The sequence below is a fragment of the Leptopilina boulardi genome, unplaced genomic scaffold (genome assembly GCF_019393585.1).
Source record: "Leptopilina boulardi isolate dan_hultmark-lab unplaced genomic scaffold, ZJU_Lbou_2.1 LbouV2_151, whole genome shotgun sequence".
Classification (NCBI taxonomy): domain Eukaryota; kingdom Metazoa; phylum Arthropoda; class Insecta; order Hymenoptera; family Figitidae; genus Leptopilina; species Leptopilina boulardi.
Window position 1 is genome coordinate 352,264 of NW_026137698.1, and position 21,202 is coordinate 373,465.

The 21,202-nt window shown below is 31.9% G+C and overlaps 2 protein-coding genes across 13 annotated transcripts in view; both read left to right on the forward strand.

Moving 5' to 3' along the window:
* LOC127276707 (iron-sulfur cluster assembly 2 homolog, mitochondrial) overlaps positions 1–21,202 on the forward strand; it is a 345,592-nt gene that overhangs the window by 145,385 nt on the left and 179,005 nt on the right. The window lies entirely within an intron of this gene.
* LOC127276693 (synaptogenesis protein syg-2) overlaps positions 1–21,202 on the forward strand; it is a 219,781-nt gene that overhangs the window by 29,876 nt on the left and 168,703 nt on the right. For 4 of the 6 annotated variants that reach the window (XM_051297301.1, XM_051297297.1, XM_051297299.1 and 1 more), the window contains one exon: positions 1,176–1,214. The exons of the other annotated variants lie outside the window; for them this stretch is intronic. Coding sequence is in view for 3 of the 4 variants with exons in the window: in XM_051297297.1 (XP_051153254.1) it covers positions 1,176–1,214 (39 nt within the window). In the remaining variant the exon portion in view is untranslated. The remainder of the gene's footprint in view (positions 1–1,175; positions 1,215–21,202) is intronic. 6 annotated transcript variants of the gene reach the window in all.

A 21,202-nucleotide genomic window follows, 5' to 3' on the forward strand; every position in this document is an offset into this window, starting at 1 on the left:
AGTGGAGAGCACCTGGTTCCAAGTGTTATGAGACCTCTCGAGATCGCACCTATGTATCCTTCTTCTTCTTTAACCCTCATCCTTTCTCATGCCATTTCCGCTTTGGGACCATTGCCACCCACTCAAGAATTTTTTGAAACGGCGAGGTTATCACCTCCCAGATGGCGTTCGATCCAAGATTGGAGAGGGTTGTCTTCTCTCTTTCTTTCTGAAAGAATGGATCCTTATTGCACTTTTTTCTATTTTGTCATTTTGTGGTCCCACTTTTTATTCACTTTCAGGTCAAAATCCTCACGCGAATGTGTATATGTATGTTTCTCACTTCGTTCAATGCAGATATTGTCAGCTTTTTTTTTTTTTTGATACACTATTTCTTAACACGTGCTTCTTAAAAAAAAGAATTGTAGAAATGGATTCTTTCTTCCTGAACAGATTTGGACAGCTTGTCTCGAATTATTCTCAGATTTTTATCAAATCATAATCAATTTTATGAGAATTCTTTTTTCCCTTTTCATATTAAATTTGGAATATTATTGAAAAATATTTTTAGTTTTATTATTTTTTGAAGGAAATCATTTAAATCCTCTCGCTAATACCAAAAAAATAACTTAACTCCACAGAGATTAAGTTGAAGTAATCCCACAGTATTGTAAACGCAGTCTGTGATTTTTTTTCGAAAACATGACGATGATGATATTTTACAATTTATCGACCATTTTTTTTTTTTTGGAATCCTACGCGATATTTTGTGGTTTAATATTTTGTGGAGCTGCTACTACTACTACTATTACACACTAACTCGATATTACATGGAACGTACGAAATTTATGTGTTTCATGTTCAGAAAGAGGTCGCGGGGTTTATCGAACGGGAGAGAGAAGCTTAATGCGAATGACGTAGATAGATTACATTCTTTTACGAGACTTTATAGCAAAATTCGCAGGAACGTTGTACAAGCAATAGTTGTGCTCGCGCTTGTCGTACGATTTCTCACCCGTCATCATTTTATAGAAAACAAAGAAAAGAAAACGGAAAAGGTGACAAATAATATTTAAGAATTTTTCCAATAAGATTCTAATTTTCTTCTCTTCTCTACAATGAATCTTCAACTTTTTGACAATTCTTTTAATTTCTTATTATTTTGTTTTTTATGATTTATTATATTTTTGTTACAGGCAATCCACGTACATTATCTCCTAGGCCTTTACGAGGAGGTTAGTTTATTTTTTGTTTTGATTTTTGCAAATTTTTATTTTCTCAGTAGTCAATTTCTTTTATTATTAACTCCCCCCATTTGTTCTATTGCTTTAATTATTTGACACATATATTCGCTGACTTTCTTTAAAAAGACATTAAAAAATTGGTTTTATTTTCCAGCCTCTTTTTTTGGATATATTCTTTCTGTGGAATCTATTAACCAACACAGTATATTAGTTTAATTTAGTGTTAAGTAATAAATTATTTATTAATTAATAATGTCACCAGTAATTACTAACACTTATTGTATTTGTTCATTTTTTTTAGGAAGGAGATTCTTTGTACCGTACTTTAATTTTATCCAAAAATGTTTATTTATATTATGCACATGGTGTTGTTTCTTGCGGGAATGTAAATGAATATTGTTAGAGGGTGTTTTCTCTCTTTGTTTCTGTCATTTGATAACTCGATACTTGACACATCTTCGCGTGGTAATGTTGACATTCACGCAAACAGAGGATATGTACCTTGCACAACATCAATGGAGTTAAGTTTAGTGACAAATTTCATTGAAAATTAGGCCATGATAACAAAGGAAATATCTTGGCAAACATTCCAATTGAATGTTTGTATATATGTGACAATTTCACGCTCGCAGAGAAAACGGGGCGAAAATGTAAATGTACACCTTAACATTACATTGGTCGATATATATATATATATACATATACAGCAAAGTGCTTTGAATTAGAACTTCCTCTCAAGGAGAAATTACAAACTAGATAATTACCATTCATTGGGAAATCCTAAGGAGAATAATTATCTTCCCCAAAGTTTATTTATCAGTAACGCGCGTTGCCTGAGGTGTTTTACTTTTGAGCTCTATATTTGATTTTCAAACAACTTTTGTGTCAGGAAATTGTACAAATTCGTTGATTTTTCGTTACTTTGTTTTACAATTTATCAATTAATTTTTTTTGTAATTAATTAATTGTATTAAACATTTTATCGAAATTTACATAATATATAAAAGCAAATACTGACAATCAAATAATTTTCTTCAAATTAATTAATAATTTATATTAAGGGAATTGCAAATACCTACAGTTAATTTAATGTTGAAAAAAAATTATTTTATAAACTATTTAAAATACTTTAAAGTTTTTGAATTCATTTTTGTTTTTTACAATAATAACGATCAATTTTTATGGATATATAAATTTTTTTTGGCGATTTTAATTTGCATGCCTTCTTATAGTTATCAATTCTTCATGGGTACTTTAGAAAATTACCTTCCCTCTCTCTCTATCTCTTCTATTTCTTCTCTTTTTACAAACGCTTCATTATAATAACGACATCATGTACTAATACCCCACTTTATATAATTTAGATTCATAAAACACGATTGTCCCTTATTAACAAAATGACTCATTATTAAACAATCAACTATTATCAACTGGAGAAAAAAAATTTAATATGATAAAATGAATATATATTTTTATGGTGCTATTATATCGGATAAAATAATAATCAATGATCGACATCATTTAGTTTTTTTTTTATTTGTTTATTATTTTAAGAGAAACTCAATAAATTGTTGTTTTTGAAATTACTTTCAGAAAGAAATAAGAATTTAGAAAATGTAAAATATAAATAACAAAATATATAAATATAAAAAATGCACAATAAAATTTGCTAAGGGTGACTTTCTATAAGTAAAATGAATATTTATTTGTGAATGGAGCTCGTAAAGTAATTTTTGTGATTTTATGTTTGTAAAAATTATGGTTCTTTCGATATTTGGAAAAAAAGGGAGGAACGTGAGGGAAAGAATCCATGGTTTGCGAGAGGGTTTTGGTCATATATATATGGTAGAGTAGATGGTAGATTTATTCATCCACGAAGAACAAAATTTCAAAATGCAACACCTGCGACCCTATATGGGTCTGCGTATATACATATAGATTACCCAGTTCTATACCTTTTCAGTGTCCGTCGACTAACACCACTGTGTCTGTGTCACTGGATATCGTCAGCATCGAGCTTCGGTCTTTTTTTTTTTTTTGCTTTATTTTTTTTCTTTACTTTTCATCGGCAATGCTTATGCGACTCTCCCTTAACTTTTGCGATGAAAACTGCATTACCAAGTTTTCCCACTTTCAATACAAACAGGTGCAAAACCATTCACTCATCTACCTTTAATTTCAGTTTCTAGAAAGAATGCAAAAGAGAGAGATGGAGATCAACGTCTTCGGTTTCTCGTCATTTATTGCTTTTGCAAACAAACATTCTCTTGGAAAGTTTCCCGCTTTGAAAACTTTAAGTTTCCAACACGATCAGAATTTTAATTTTCAAATAGTCTTTTGTTTATTAAGAATTTATTCTCAATATATTTGAAAAAAAAATATTTGAGATTTAATGTCATGAACGTGGAATATTTTAAAAATTATAAAAATATTTAGAAGAATATTCTTCTAAAATATATTTTATATAATTAGAGTTACTTTTTCAAACTTTGAGATCTTATACAATATTATTGACACTTGAGTGGTGTTTTTTTCCTTTTTTTTTGTGAGAAAATCACGGGGAAAATCTTAAAATTTTAAGACCTCATCTTGGCCGTTTTAAGAGGGTTTAAGAATTCTAATTTCACAGTTTGCTCAAGGATCAGGATTCTACATTTTACATCTTTTGGTTTCTTTTATTCTACAAGAAGCAATTCCGCTCTTTTAAATTTTAAAGCTTTTTAACCTTTAGGATTGGTTCAGACAATCCTTTTTACTGGGTATAGATGTTTCACTATAAAATTGGGTAATCTTTTCCCTGTCTACTATATATTTCTCCAAAGAGTTCATTCACGATTCTTTAAGCGAGTTTTAAAAATTTCTTAGTTTTCTCTCTCTGTCTTTCTTTTGTTTTTTTTTATTTCCACTTTTATACCTTTTGGTTTCACTTAAACTATTTTCCCCTCCACCTGAAAACTATTTATCCCCTGTTAAAGTTTGGATTTTCCGCTTGCGGCAATATCTCACATACAATTTATTTTATTAGAAAAAAAAACATAAAGAAAATTTACAAAATTAGATTTTTAGTTTAAAATGATTGTGATTTAGATTACTTTTTTACAAAATTTTTACATAACCTTAAAAATTCAAGCAGGATAAAGGGGTTAATGACAATAACATAACCTAAAAATTAAAATATTGGAGAAACTTCTACTTCGTATTATAGATATTTTAATAAGTTTAAAGAATCTTAATTCATCATCTGTTGTAATTTTCCAGTTTCCTCGAGAAGATTCTCTTTTAAAATCGCATGAACCACAAGATGGTTTTCTGTAGCTGCGACAATTCATTTAAAAGGAAGTTATCTCTTTCTCTTCTTTCACATTGTACCATCCTTTTCCTGCCCGAAAGGGGGGATTCCACTTTCTCTCTTCGGACCCATTTCCTCGGTAACGAATGCTATATTCTAGCTCGATCTTCCACGAGCGATTTGATTTATATACTGGGTCTTGATTACAATTGATTTTAGTTTCAGGCGTACCTGCTCAAATGCCTGGTGCCATTGTTCCTCTCGCTCGCTCATTCTATTTCCTTCCCAAAGCCTCGTGATTTTCATGCATTTTCCCTCTTCCCCTCTCGACTGTATTCAATATCTCTTGCAATTTTATTTTTTTACTTTGTATCAAATTGATTTTATCAGTCATTGTGGTTTTATCCAATAAATTCATTGTTTTTTAGTCGGAAAATCGTAAAAATCAAAAAATTGTAACAAGTGATTCTAAATAGTGTAAGAAAATTTTCATCTATTGTAGAACAATTTTTTAACTAGAAAAAAGCCGCTAAATAAATTTCTATATACACTCCAAAAAATGGGAGAATTTTTTTCTTAAATTTTAAAACAAATTTTTTTGTCGGTGTAACATAAATTATTTAAATTTTTTCATTAGAGAAATGAAAACAAGTGCTTGTAACAAAATATAGCGGAGGAATTACAAAATATTAAAGCTGCGAATGCATATTCAGGATAATTGGAATTATGTGGCAGAAATTGATTTTTAGTGACCTGTTACCTAGAGCTTTAAAGAGGGAGTATTACCCCGGAAAATAGAGAGAGAGAGATAAAAACTAATATAACGGTAATATTACCAGTCCAATGGTGTTACCCATCATGAATTTTTCCCTATAATGCCATTTTTATTAAAACATTTTCTTCCACAAACAAAGCTTATATATACTCTCCAACTACTTTTCTAGATTAACAATCCCATTTTATTATCTCCATTGTAAATTTTCCATTCTATCATATTTTTTTTTCTTTTTATTAGAGTAAAATTTAATTTTTCTTTTTTACTTCATCTACAGTGTTGAAATTGGCCAAAGCTTCAACTACTTTTTTTACACCTATATATATATATATACAAAACGATATATTCATTTTACAATTTTCTCTATATATACTTTCAAATTCAACCACAATCACAGAAGAGCTTTCAGCTTTTTGTTCCACTATTAGTGTTTACGAATTGAACCTCTTGTGGAAAGGCACTTCGTTGGATGAAAGAAAGAAAGAAAAAAAAAAAATCTAACTCGGGTGATAGGATCCGTGAAAGCGGAAACGAATAAGAGGGAGAGGAATGAGAGAGAGTAAAGAAAATGGAGAACAAGTGAAATGTGCATGAGAAAGGTTTTCACCATTCGCCTACTCCCCCTCCTCCTTATGTTCTCTTCTATCGTTGTGGTTTATGTTTTTACCTACTCGGCTAGAGAAAATGCCGCCCGCGATCTAAAAGAAAGTGTATGTGTGGGGTAAAAGAAAAATGCAAGGTGTGAGAAGTAGCACTTCAGAGCGAATGATTGGCTGGTGAAAAACCGACCGGGGCATTTCCATCACAATGCTTTCGAACTATATATGTAGCTATATAAAATGTTGATGCAGCTACAATCTACATCCAACCAATATAATACGATTCCACTATGTGGCCTTGCTTCTTTGAAATCTTTGCATTTTGCTTCAGGGATATTCGACCTCAAATGTCCAACAGGAAACTGAATTTAAAACATCTCTATTTGTAAAGAAAAAAAATGTCTTTGAATTTTGCTAAAACCCTTAATTTCCGTGTAGAAATAAAGTACCATACAATGAACTTCAAATGAAACAGGAAAATGTTTTAAAATCAGTTTTTTTCATCTATGGGTTGTATCAAAAAGTCTTGTTTTAATGAAAATATCACATAGTCTTTTGTTAAATTTCTTTCAATTTATATCAGATAAAAATTTGTATAAATTTTCTTCGTTTCCAACACTTGACTTGTAAATTTTTATTCAAAGATAGAGATTTATTCCCTCTGACAAAGTAAAATTTTGTAGAGAGGATGTTAAATTTCCGAGATGATGTATATATATCAAAATCTATATTTGAAATAAGTATATTTCGTGGTTTTTTTTCTCTCTCTCTCTCGCTCTTTTTCTCCCTCGCCCTTTTCACACAAAATCGTTACAAATGACAAGAAATTCTAAAGAATCACTTATCCGTAAATGATATTTTTGTTGGGATTGTCAAAGTCAAAAAGAGAGAGAGAGAGATTCTTTTTTGTTTCTCATTTTTTTTACATTGGGGTGAGAATTTTTTATATCCTGGACTGGCAAACGTTCAAATAACCGTGGCATTGTGTCAAAGGCAAACAGCCCTTCGGTATTTCGCGGTCAACCTTTGATTTCGCTTGAGGGGTGTTGCATTTCAGTTCTGTCTACTAGTGATTTCATCCCCTTCAATGCTCTTTGTCCTTCTCCTCGTTTACCAATGCTGTGTCACTAGAGGTTCGTTTCTCTCTCTCCCTCTTTTGTGTGGCTACCCTTGGCACGCGCACCCTTGACTAAAGCTTTGCAGGTAATTCGCACCTTTGGTTTCCGATGCTTTATTCTACTCTGTTGCCTTCCACTTTTGCATCGGGATTCTCTCTATAAGAACGCAGAAATAGTCACAAGTCAATGTCCCTTTAATTATCGATCATTATTAGAAACTTGTTTCTTTCGATAGAATTTCATGAAAATTCGATTCTTAAAAGAAAAAAATTTTTAATACCATTTCAAAAAAAAGTACAGAATTTCAAAATTAAAATGTAAAAGAAAGTGAAAAAATTGTTACTTTAAAATAGATTTTAAAATTGAGGACAGAGAAAAGAGAAAATGGTTTAGTAGTATTATACCCTTGTGCTGTATATGTGAGTGACTGAGGCAGAAGATACGAGGATTAAGGAGTACCCCAAGTTACAACAGCCGGCCAGGAGACACTGATCCTGGCTGTAAATCGCTTGGTGGTTACAGGTTGCGACAGGATTCGCGAATGCGCTAACCAGGAATAATGTCACCGGGGTCGGTTTCTCTTCCTTCTAAACCAAGTTCTCTCTCTCTCTTTCTCCTCCCTTGGGAATACCTTCATCTCTTCCTTGAGCTCTACTTAGCTTTCCTTTACCCTTCCCTATTCTTTGAAATTACTCTTGCACTCCCTTCAATAGAAGACAAATCTTTTCAGATATACCTAAGTAATCGTATCTTCTTACAGCATTATCTTAAAATATCACACGATCAATTTCAACTACAACTGCATCTTTTATTTTTTTTTTTTTATTAAACGAAGCTGAATACTCCTTTACTACACGTTGATTATATTTCCACTTTGAATATTTCCTTTATATAAATTTAGTTCTTTTAGAAGAACATTTTCCTTTACTTTTGCGCTTTAACATTGGCAATTGCAAAACGTATATTATTTAAAGGCGTAATTACGTCAGTATTTTCAATTAAAGGCTTGCCAAATAATTAACCAACCCCTTAAAGGCGTGTCAAACTATTTCCCGCCCATTAGAAGGCGGGGCAAATAATTAATCCATCCCTTAAAGGGCGTGGCAAACTATTTTTCCGCCCACTAGAAGGCGGGGCAAATTATTATCCCGACCCTTAAAGGTCGTGTCAAACTTTATCCTGATAGTTGAGAGGCGTAACATACAATTATTCCGCCCATTCAAGGCGGGCCGTAGGATGGACTCTCCTATTTAAGGGTGTGGCGAGTTATTGTACCGCCCACAAAAAGGGCGTAGCTGATTAATGATCCACCCATTTTAAGGAGGGGTAAATTATCATTTCATCAACTTAAGGCGTGTCCATTTTTAAAAAGGCGTTGTTGGTGCTCCGCCTATATAATGACGTGATTCTTTTTCTCTTAAATCATCTCAATGTTGAGTTAAATATTATTCCCTTTATTTAAAGGAGTGCTAAAGTTTTTTTTTAAATAAATAAATGAGTTTTTATTAAAATAATGAATATTATTTATTATGATAATAAATTTGTATTTAATGGAATGAATGTATCAACTAATATCAAAAGATTAAATATATTGACCTCGTGCACTTTAGAAAATTTTGTGTGAAATTTGTTTACACGTGTGATGTATTGTCGTATGTGACCTAAATAATTAGGTTAGGGGGGAGAAGACAATATAGAAATGTATGACAGAAGGTGAAACTGGCTGGAAAACGATGACAGTAGATAACCTACAGTTTAATTAATTGGCTTAGAGGGAGATTATATATAAATAGCAATAATCAATTATACGTTTCGAAAGCTCGCGACTATTTCGGGTCCACGAATGTTCGGCCAATGGTTTGCTCGTGGATAGACTGCTTGATCAGAGAGAGTGTATGTGAGAGAGAGAGAGAGAGCGGGGAGTTAGCTAACGACAGGGCAGTTCGAAGGGCGTTATTAGCATCAGCATTAGCGTTATCATTAAAGCCGACACTCGCATTAACGTTAGCGTCGGCCACTAATATTGATTATAACTCGATGTTTCCACACGTTTAGTATATTGGAAAAGCTGTCGGTTCACTCTATTAAAATAACATAATTTTTCCCTTTTTTCCCTTTATTAAATATAATTACAAAATTGAAAAATACCAAACGTTAATCTTTTTTTTGTATTTTTTTTATCGAACAAATATTTATTTTTGATTTTTCTAATTAAATTTTTCCATATCAATGTTTCTTGTAATGTAAACATTTATTTTTTATTTTTGAGAAAGGATCTAAAAATTTGGATCAGTTTTAACAAAAAGCAAATATGTTAATAATTTCATCCATAATTATACTAAAGATTTGAAGTAAAGACTGTAATTAAGATCTTATGTGAAATGAGTACACTGCCACTGATTATGTGTATCGTCCTTATGCAAACCATCCCTGCTCGATTAATTCCTGGCTGTATGCTAGTATAACTCTGTTTGATTTACGGTCTATGCTGATTTGTCCAGCGAATCATCTTCTCCCGTAATGAAATCAGATAACAATATAAATGTTAATATTTCAATTACAGGTATACTAAAGAAAATTTTAATCATTTTTCCTAATGGTGTGTCGGCTATTTAAAAGAAAAATGGGTTAATAATAAAAACGATTACATTCGGACAAATAGATAGAATTTTCCCTGCAAAAAAATAATATTTTTATGATTGATCTTATATTTTAATTATTTGCGAATATTATTTTTTCCCATAAAACACAATTGTAGTGGTAGTTATAATTAATATAAAGTTTTTTGAAAATTTTGAATTAAATTCAATACATTGGATTCCATTTTGTGTCAACGTTCTAGTTTCCATATGAATGAACATGAAGCTATACAGTTATTTGTGGTAAGAACACATTATCTTGACAAGTGCATTATGTAAGCCATTATCGAAAAACGTATGTTGGTGAGTTTATTGTGCAATCGTCAAATTCGTCTCATTGTTTCTTTATATATTTTGCGCGCTAATTGGTCTGGAAATTTTCAACTTTTTTTTTACTTTTTTTTAATTCTCTACAAGAGCTTTTATATTCCATTCAAAAAGATACAAATATTTTTATTTCAATTGTTTCAACATTAAAAAAAATGTTATATAAAAATATTCTCATTTCATATTTTTTCATATTCTTTCAAATTTATATAAATGAGAATATTTTTTATTTCACGTCAATATTTTTTTTGTATTAATTTATTATTTCTAATTATTGGGAAACAAAAGAAATGTTCTAGTTGAGTTTTTTTTCTGTACCCTCAAGTGATTAATCAATGGATCATTAAACGTTTAATAAACTAGAATGATTTGAGGATTGAATTACTGACTAGACAGACAAATTCAAATTGAAGATTAGAATACTGAACGTGCGCGGATTGGATTCGAAATGGAGGTGAAACGAACGAAAATGGACGATAAATTTCATCCGAATGTCGTTTGAAATGGTGCGGCAGAGTTGTAAAACGGTGATTTATTTACAATGCGAGCTAATTGATTTACTATCGCGGCGGGCTATAGAAGTATGGCGTTTTCCAGCCGTGAGTTGCTTCTACACCCCCAATTCTCATAATTTTTCACTTTCCCCCTTCCCTTGTTTTTTTCCAAACAGACAATATTCCCCCTCCCGACATTCACTCTATATATAGTCAATGTGCAAAATCGCTGAAAAATCATAAAATCAAAATGATACGCTAGCCTGCACATATTACAATCCAACTTGCGTGTCGATCACACGAAAACTTGACTATATATATATGTATAAAGCTCGTTATCGAGCGAAAGCTCTCACTGGACGAAACCTTTCACTTGTCACTGATAAGACAAAGAGCTGTAATGCATTTTCGTCGACCGACATTGTTCCGATAACCACCGCATGTTCTCTTTATCACTAGAAACTGACTGAAGCTCCCTCTCTCTCTACCTATAAACCCTTTTGTATAGTGGCTGAATCGACACGATGAGGGGACGGCTTGATCGTCAGTCGATCAATTGACTTTAAGCGAAAGGATTGGGCGAAACGCACTTTTGACATGCGAAACGAACAAACATTTCCTCGGTGCCATTCAATCGAGTACTCTATTCAGTTTAGATTTGTGATGTTTCAATGTTTACTACAATAAAAAATAGAAAAAGAAATTTCAAAAAAACCTGTTGATGAAAAAATAGTGAAAACATGGATTTCAAATGATAAAGAGTCTAGAATTTGGCGTTAATAACAATAAAAGTCATTGTCAATGATTCGAAATTAATTGCTAAGATTTCGTCATATTGTAAAAAATAGAAAACTTTGCCAATCGTTTAAGAAGCGTGTTACAAGATTGACCTGCTTATTTAAAGGCGTGGCAAAATATTGTACAGCCCACTTTAGGGTGTGGCTAAATGTTACCTCGCCTATTTAAGGGCGTGATAAAAGATTGTACAGTCCACTTAAGGGTGTGGCTAAATGTTACCCCGCCCATTTAAGGGTGTGGTAAAAGATTGGACAGCCCACTCAAGGGTGTATCTAAATGTTACCCCGCCCATATAAGGGCGTGGTAAAAATTAGACAGCCCACTTAAGGGTGTGGCTAAATGTTACTCTACCCATTTAAGGGCGTGAAAAAAAATATTATCCCGCCTACTAAAGGGCGTGATAATGGTACGCCCACTTAAAGGTGTGGTTAAATAATGCTCCGCCCACTTGTAGGCGTGGTATAATAAAACAAATCCCGCCCACTTAAAAAAGATGTATTTTATTATAGTTCCTCCCACTCAAAGATGTGATTTAAAAATTCGATAATTTTTTTTCTCGATGAAAGTATTTCTCATTAATTGAGTAATTTAAGTAGATGTTGTAGCATTGAATAATAAGTTTAAGAGATGGAACTTTCTGCCGAACATCTCAATATATATATATATATATTTCTCTTTCTCCTCATTCGGGTGAAATTCGATTTTCCTGATTTACATTTAATGAAGAAGGTGGTGAATTTCGCAAGATTAGATTAGATTATCCTTCTCGATATATAGAACGATGAATGATTAGAAGTCGAATCAAAGTCGACTTGCCGATTCGACGTTGACTCGAATCGATTCGTTGAACGCATTCGCAAGATCCTTGATTTGCATAAACAGCTGCGACTCAATCTCTATGCTAATCGACTTGTTCACATCCGAAAAGTAGATAGCTAGATGAGTTGATGTGCCTGTCTACGTTATTCTGACTTGAACCGTGAATTACTCAAGCGCGCTACTAAAACTTGTACAGCAAGAGTGAGACTTTGGGATCACACAGGACGAGAGTGAAAGAGAGAAGTTGGCTTTTAATTACCGCCTCCACTTCATCTCTCGAAATTTATCTAGAAAAGTTGACTAGATATTCATTATACATGAGTGTTCCCGCGTCTATCGAAGCAATTTTATTTTCACAGACGGGTTTTTTCTTTTTTAAAAAAAAGTTTTACTTTTACGAATTCGACCATTCCAAGAGTGAAACCAGAAACCAGATTTGAATAAATAAAGGGTATATTGCTGAGATCGAAAATAAATATTCCACGTAACCTTTTGAATATTTTAATTATAAAAAAAGTTGCTATCAAGTTTATGGAAATATCGACAATTCCTTCATTAAGGTGACAGGCGTTTTCTCGCGCAAAAGTTTAAAAAAAAAATGGAAAACAATCTCTCCGCACAGTGTTTCTTGAATGAAAAAGAAATGATTTTTCTCGATTTTTTTTACTCTTCGCTTTTGCCAAGCTAATTTAAATTTTCTTGCATCGTCCCCTGAGTCTGCAATAGGTCGAAGCAATCTCGTATTAAACCTTCACCTTTAGATTGGTTGGAACATAGCGCGTCTTGCAATTTGCAATCTAATTTACGTTGGACAGAATTACTTTAAGAAAAAAGGTTTTGATCAGAGTCTGAATGAAATAATGAGAAAATCAAAATTTATCGATGCAGTTATTATTAGCTTCTCTTTCTTTTTTTTTCTTCCTAGGATATTTTACAGAAATCGATGGGACTTTTTTGTTTTGTTTTAAAGCGACACACAAATTATTATTTGTAGAAACATACGTTGAGTTGAATGTAGTTTCGTTTTAAGCTTTTGCTTCGCTTAGCTTATCGATAAAACCAATCGAACGGGAATTCTCGTTTCAGACGATTAGCAGGATTCGATGAAGCGCGGATTCGAAGCCACGGTGAGGGTCGCAAGTTTGATAATCCGCCATTTGAATTACGACCCACACGAATCAAAATACGTCCATATTTTCCCTTTCAGTGGCAAAATTTTTTATTTTTTTTATAATAAAACCATCAAATGATTATACTAGAAAAGATCTAAAATAGACTCATAATCTATTGTAGAAAAGATCTAAATGAAACATAATCTACAATAACAAAAAGAAGTAATTAACAGTAGAAAATGGTCTAATGTATCTAAAATCTAGAGTAGAAAATGACTTATTGTATCACAATAAGACAACTTTTAATACAAATATAAATGCTATTTTTTTATTACTATAAATCCATTAATATGAAGGCTGTTTTTTTTCTTTATCCGGATGAAGAATTTCAATGCGGGCATTATAAGAAGTGAGTGAGTGGAATGAATCTAAAGGACTTGAAGGAGCTACAGTGGCTGACGGAAGAGATGCTTCCGTTTTCCTGGTTATTTGGCGCCTTTCGTCTGTAGCTTCCAGCATCCTTCATTCTTCTCTCTCTCTCCCTCCCCTCTCTCTCTCTTTATATATATATATATATATATATATATATATATATATATTCCTTGGATCTTTTAGTCTGCCACTTGGTTTTATTCTGCTCTGGTACTGTCTAACGCGGGACGAAAGCTGCCAGATTAAAAGTGGGTATTCTTTCAAACAAAACCCCTCACCCCTTTTTTCGTTCCACCCCCCTCATACCCGGAAGACGCGTGCCCTACTCTTTCACAGTTCTTCTCCATGGTCTTTATTTGTACGAAGCTTGTTTTACCCCTTTTTCTCTCTTACACCCTCTCTCGCTTTTCTTTTTGCCACTCGCCTTTCAGCTTCCGGTCTCTCTAAAAGTGCAGCTATCTTCGTGTCTTTTCTATTTATCTCGTTGATTCGACTCGCTGTGATTCACCCTCTAGGTTTTTCTATCTTGCTTTCTCTATCTCTCTTTCTCTCTCTCTCCCTTTTGCCTATAGTTGCTTTTCTTTCTCATGAACCATATTTAATTCAAGTCTGCCACAGAACCCCCTGATACTCGTCCCAAGTATTTCTTTTGACACCTTGCGAGCTTCTAACTTTGATTAAAGGTGCACCTGTTTCTGTTGTTTCTCATATCTAGTGATGTGCTCCCTCAACAGTAAAACCCTCGCTTGGGGCTTGTGTACAAAGAAAAAACTCGACAAACAAAACTTTTGTCTCCCTTGCTTTTTTTTAAGAGAGGGAAGAACATGAAAAAAAAATACATCGAAACTCATCATCATCATCTTCGTTTTCTTATGTTCAGTCTCCGTGAACAGATTTTTTTGCAAATTGAAAAATTTATCTCAGTAATTATATAATCTTTCTGTGTTTTTTTTTAATTGAAGAAGATTCAATAATAATAAAAAATTTGATTACAAAAAAACCACCTGTTTGATATTACTTATTAAACTAAAATTCTTAAAATATCCTATAGTTAATTCGGAGGAAAAGAAATGTTTTTAAAATAATATGTTAATTAAGAAATTTATTATTATTATTATTTATTAAATATTACATTATTCAATAGAATAAAAACAGGAAATTTCAGAACTTTCAGATTTCAAGGAAGGAATTTTTTATTAGTCGTCCTTTTTTTTATTCATAACCTTAACTTCATTGTTTTTTTGTATTTTTATTTTCCACTTTGTCATACTTTTTGTCGCGTTATACGATGAAAGAAAAAAATTGGAATAAATAAAGGAAGGAAGCGCTCATGGAGGAACTTACATTGATATCGCTTATTAAACTGAAACTTTTCTCATTCCGACGCTAATTCGAAATATATATCTCGTGACCTAGGCCAAGTGAAACGAAATAATACAACAAAAAAATTTTCCATGAGAAAAATTAGAGAAATTTGTTTTACGTTTTATTCTTCTTTCCTTCTAAAAAAGAACAAAAAAAATTTCTAATTAAACAGAAAAACAAATTTTAATTTTTAATAATAAAATCCATGTAATAATTAATTTTATTAACGCTTTGCTAATATTTTTTTTCATCTACATTTTAATAATTAACACAAAAAAAGGAGAATATACATAATATTATCATAAGACTTGAATTTAATTGCAATTATCAAAATTAATTAAAAACTCGAAGATAAATATGTTTTAAAAAGTATTGCAGACCAAAGAAAATGAGGGGAAATATCGATTAAAAAGAAAAAAAAACCACTGGAATGAGAAATTGAAAATAAAAGAATTTGAAAAATGTCATTCGACGAATGGAAATTAATCGAGAGTTAATAAAGGGAATGCGGCCACGATAATGAAGTCTAATGAAAAAAAGTGAATATAAAGTGTGAGCAAAAGAAGAAAAAAAAATAAAAAACTCGTCGATCTACGAGTTTTTTTTTAATAATGCATAGTATCAAAAATTTGATCACGCGAAAACAGAGAATGTGAATAATGCAAAGGGAAGAAGAAAAAACTAAGTTCGTTTTTCGACATCCGACATTTATTAATCTCGGCAAAAAACTTATCTCCTCCATCGTTTTTCTGTCAAATTTAAGCTATCAAAAAAAAAAAATTCTAATAAATATTTTTTTCCACTTTTTATTTTTTTTTTACCCCGAAAAATCATTTCTAACGAATAATGAAGGAAATATATTTACTCAAAAGAATTAGCAAAAGTTGAAATGCAACGGATGGTAAGAAAACCTTATGTTTGAATATATGTATATAAGTATGTTTGGAGAGACTGGAATGAATGAAGAGAGAAAGAAGAAGAAGGAGAAGAAGAAGAAGAACATGCACCACGAGTTCGAAGAGATGGCCAAGAAATACGAGAGGATTTCAAGCGGAATGAACTCCGAATTATGCGTCAGACAAATGCCCGGTCATGAAAACTAAACTTTACTTGAAGCTTTGAGCTAGCACAACGCTTTCTTCCACTTACCTCTTGGCATAATTTAGACCGTCGTGTTCGCCCCACTAGCAGAGACTCATTTTCTTCATTCGCCAGAGTTTCCCTTCCATATACACATACACACGCTTACACTTACTAACTCTTCTGTAAAATGGACGTGTATTAAAACCGTTAAACCCTCTCGCAAGTTATACTTGCAGGAAGAACTTTCTTTAGCACAATTTTCAAAAGTCAATTTCAATTCAACGCGACGGATTCCGTATTTCGACAGTATGCTGATTGTTGTAGCTAACAGATAAACATGTTTCTAGACAAAATTGTGCGACTAAATTAAATTTAAAAAAATATCTAACTAATTTAAATAAGATTATTCCCGTCCATTTGAAGGCGTGGTAAATTATTACTCCGCCCAACTGAAGGTGGGGCAAATTAAAGCTCCGCCCACTTAAAGGCGTGGAAAATATTAGCCCTCCCACTGAGGGACACATCAACTTTTTGTCCCGCCTATTTAAAGGTGTAACAATTATTTATACGCCCATTTAAAGGTGTGGTAAATATTAAACCTCCCACTGAGGGATGTAGCAAGTTTTTGTTCCGCCTATTTAAAGGCGTGACAAGTTATTGTCCCGCCCACTTAAGGGCGTGGTAAACTAATGCTCCGCCTACTGAAAGATGGGTTCAATTATTATACTACAAGTATCTTGATTTTCTAAAGGAATTTAAAATTCTCATAGACTGATTTTTTAAAAAAAATTTATCTTTCTATTTTCTATGTATTTTTTTATTTATTTTATGAAAGTGATTTTTAGTCTTTTCTTTTATCAGTGTGAAATGAATATTTCCTTTTTATTTTCCATTAATAAATCGATTGCAACGAGTAATTTACACGGATTCTCGGGAGAACAGTAGCGTCAAGATTATAGAAAATATTTTTTTGGATTCTTCATTTGCTGATTATCTCTTTTCTTTTTCTCCTGATGCCGTGGTAATAATACGTCGTCATTATATTTGAAAAATTGTTGACAAAGTTCCACATTGATTGAAGGATTTTTAGAAAATAAAATTGAAAATGTGCACAATGAAAATAAGTAAGATTCGACAAAATTCGCGGAAAGAAATCTCTTGGGCATTTTGTCGATGAGAGATGTATATATATATATATATATGTATATGTGAGTGTATGTGTGAGAATCGGATATCCGCGCGCGCCTTCCTATATTCCTCTATTCTTCATCGTTTCCGATTTCCACTATAACGTCCGACTTTCTTTCGACGGAGATTAAAGATTCCTGACCCGAATCTGCCTTCTTTTTGTCCCACCCACCGTTTTTCGTGGCAAAGGATTATCCGAAAGATATTACCGCCATCGTCGATTTCCTTTTCCTTTTTTTTTTTTGCCAGACGCTTCCTCTGTTTGTTCTACACGGCTACTGGTTTCTTTTTTTTCTCTCACCTAATATCCTACACCTCTCCCTTCCTCTTTGTATACTTTTATTTTTTATTTACAAAATTGGTTTTTTCCAAAAATATTTTTTTATTTTATTTACATAAAAACATCTCTATTTTTATACTTTTTTTTCGTTCGTTACTGATGTTTGAAAATCGATTACCATTGACTATTTTGAGTGTCAATAAAATATTTGACAAATTATTATTTGTGATAAGAATGAAAATAATTTTTTGAAATTTAATTAATTGAAATATAATAAATATTTTTATTTTTCTGTTGCAGGTGAGTCAATTTTGGACGATTACTTCCTATATATGATATATTTACATTTTACGTAAGTAATTTCTAAATAACTAGAAGGCTTAGAAAATTTCTTTTTATTTGAACGTTAGTTCTTCTTGAATGTTTTGCCTTTAATACAGTACAAAATCCCTTTGAAGTTAAAGTAGAGCTGCGAATTGAATGCTTTTTTTTCTTATATATATATATATATATATATGAAGTTGCTTTGAAGAATAAGTAAAACGTCAGAAAAAGTTTACTCTAGTAGACATTTAATTTAATTAATACCTTTTCTATTCAATTAACTGGAAGTTTTTATACAATAACTGTTCTCATTACACTAAAAGCTATTAGTTAAAAAAAGTAAAAAAAAATTTAATTTTACACAATTACAATGTAAATTTTAGTTGATATTTAATGGATAAAATTCGTTACCTCTTTCTTTTTTCTATAAAAATATATATAGGAAAATACATAATTGTGTGTGCAGGGCATTTCTGTTAAATAAATATAATGAAACGTACTTGGCATTTAATTCAAAAAGAAATAATAAATAACAAGTGGAAAAACGATGATATATTTAAGGAAAAGAAAAGGAAGTAATGAAAAAACAAGGGATACTTTAATTCTCGTCAAGTCAAAATGAGACTATACTGACAGAAATGTAGAAGGGGTTGTATTTTTTATTTGACCCCTGAGAGCTTTTACGTGATCAGGAAAGGGCGCCTGTAAATAAATCGCTCCTTTCCTCGCACTTCTCACTTTCCTCAAAAAAAAAGAAAAAACCCTTTTACATATGCGGCAGCGTGAGAATTCGTTGAAAATTCACGCTCAGTTTTCTTTCGCCACGATGAACAGAGGCGTGCCTCGTCTTCTTTCGTTCCACATTTTCTCATAGTGCCAGGAAGACTATTTTCGCAAGGGTTTTTTTTCTTTTCTCTCTCTTCTTTTTTTTTGATATACTACGTGAGTCTTCGCTTTATTTCGTGCTATAATGCGACTAGTATTTCTTTCCTCGCAAGCGTTATATGCGAACATTATGGGGTCTTCGAAGAAACCATTATTTTCCTTTTTCTTGCTGAGAGTCGCAATGCGACTTGTTTATCTACATATTATCGGTAGAAAAAAATGATACAGGTTTCAAGTCCTATATTTTTGGTGTATAGACGTAGTGGATTATTAGAAACGATGAATGATAACAATCACAAAATTGTTTTGCAAAAAAAATTTATTACAGAACTTAATCATTAATTAGATACTACAAAAAAAATTGATTGATTCTGTCATAGCAATTTGATTTAAATAATTTCACCTTTTTTCCCCTGTCTCTTAGCGTTATGTTATATTCGGAAAAGATGATGTTTTCCACGTGTGTGAAAAGAGCCTTTACCAACGTGATGAGGGTCGACGGCTCAACGCAATACATCGAATACAGTAGTGCATATACTATAAAAGCATTTTTTTTTCTCTACACTACTACATACAAAACATGAAGTGCATGTTTTTGACTAAAGGAGATGTATTAAAATTTTAATTCAACCACATCAAGCAATGCGCATCAGATTTCTATTCACCTGTATAATCTGTTAGTTGCACGAGAGAAAACTCTTTCTCTATATCGCTCTTTTTTTTCCTCTCTTCTAATTTCATACTAAAACTTGTTCAGTCGCTTCTTCCATTCATTCATCACTCTCGAGAAAATTTGCACTTTATTTTCGAATCCTTGACATTTAATGCTTTTTTTAATTAAAAACCTTTATTTTAAAAAAGGATATTAAAATTTTAAAACAATGTTTTTTTAAATTATTGTTTTCTAAAAAATTGATTAAGGGCTTTTTTATTTCTATACATTTATTGACAATGCAGAATACAAAACAAAAATTTCAACAAAAAGCATACAATGTGAAAATATTGATTTATAAATCTTTTTAAATATTAAAATCAAACTATATAGAAATCGGAATTGAGAGCATTCTGTAAAGTTGACTTGACAGGACCTTCCGGACATGGAAAATGACATTTAGATATAACTGGCGTGTTCAACATTATATAGGAACACGTCAGAGATGTATTCAGTTCACATTCTGTCATCTTTCATGGACGCGACTCTTGCCTCTTATTTTCACGGTTTGTTATTTATTCTCTGAACCTGGTTATATGGTTTTTTTCTCTCTCTCACTCACTTTGGAGTGAGAGAATGTGAACAAGTGTCGTTCTGCGCTTGACGTGAGACAAAAGTGTTAAGAGTGTGTCTCCTGCTCACAAATAGAAGCAATATTTATCGTACTTTCGGACATGTCGAACGATACATCTCTTTGCAAAAGTCACCTATATATATATATATATTTCAAACATTTATTTTCCACGAGCCGCTTATTTCTCCTCGGTTTATTTACTTTGCACTTCCTCCAGTTTTAAAAGATTTATTTCAACTACTTTTATTCTGTTTGAAAATTAATCTGTATTGTAAGAGGACAATGGATTTATTAAATTTTCAATTTTTTATTCACAATATATTTAAATACTGTTTATCATTTTATTTTCTTTTTGGAAATAAACATTTTTTTTTGCCTTTTCGTTTCGTGACAACTTTAATAACAACTGAATGTCATAAAAAAACGCACGCAATTTCAAGTGTTGTCTGACAGCGAGAGAAAAAAAAAGTAGAAGAATAATATTCGTCTCTCATAAACTCGTTTTCTTTATACGCACACTTTTTTCCAAGGTGTATCATCTCTTGGTTTTTGCGATGTAAATGTCGCATCTTGGTGCGCGATATTTTCAAAACTTGTAATTTACATATATTGCGCATAGAAAAATAAGCAAGAGAAATATGGTAGAAAATATCTATATAATATGAAGTTTCCCTTATGAGTTTTTTGAAAACTGTAAAACCAAGTTAACATTTAGATTTTTCTTATCGTGAAAGACAATTAAAATGATGATAGTAAAATTTTGATTGGCACTTGTGACAGTTGTAATAAAAAAAAAATATGCACAACTTATTCGAAAGTAGAGTTTTTCCACAATAGTGCATTTATTTCTCGAACTAGACATTATAGCCATGAGGCATCCGGAGTTCATCGAGTGGAATAATCGAAAGCTTGTTGCTTGAGGAGAGCGAAGCTCACTCTCATAAAAGATAGGGTGTGGGAAAGCATCGATTTCTACATAACACATCATGCAACTACAACTTTTCTTATATATATATTATATATACATCAGAAAAACAAAAACCATCTCGTAATTTGTGTTTGATCTCTCCTAGACCCCTTCGTGCAACAGGAGTCAAAAACAGTTTAAGGGATCTCGAAGGGGACAAATAAAAAAAGGAAAGAAAAACATATGTAGAGAGAAATTA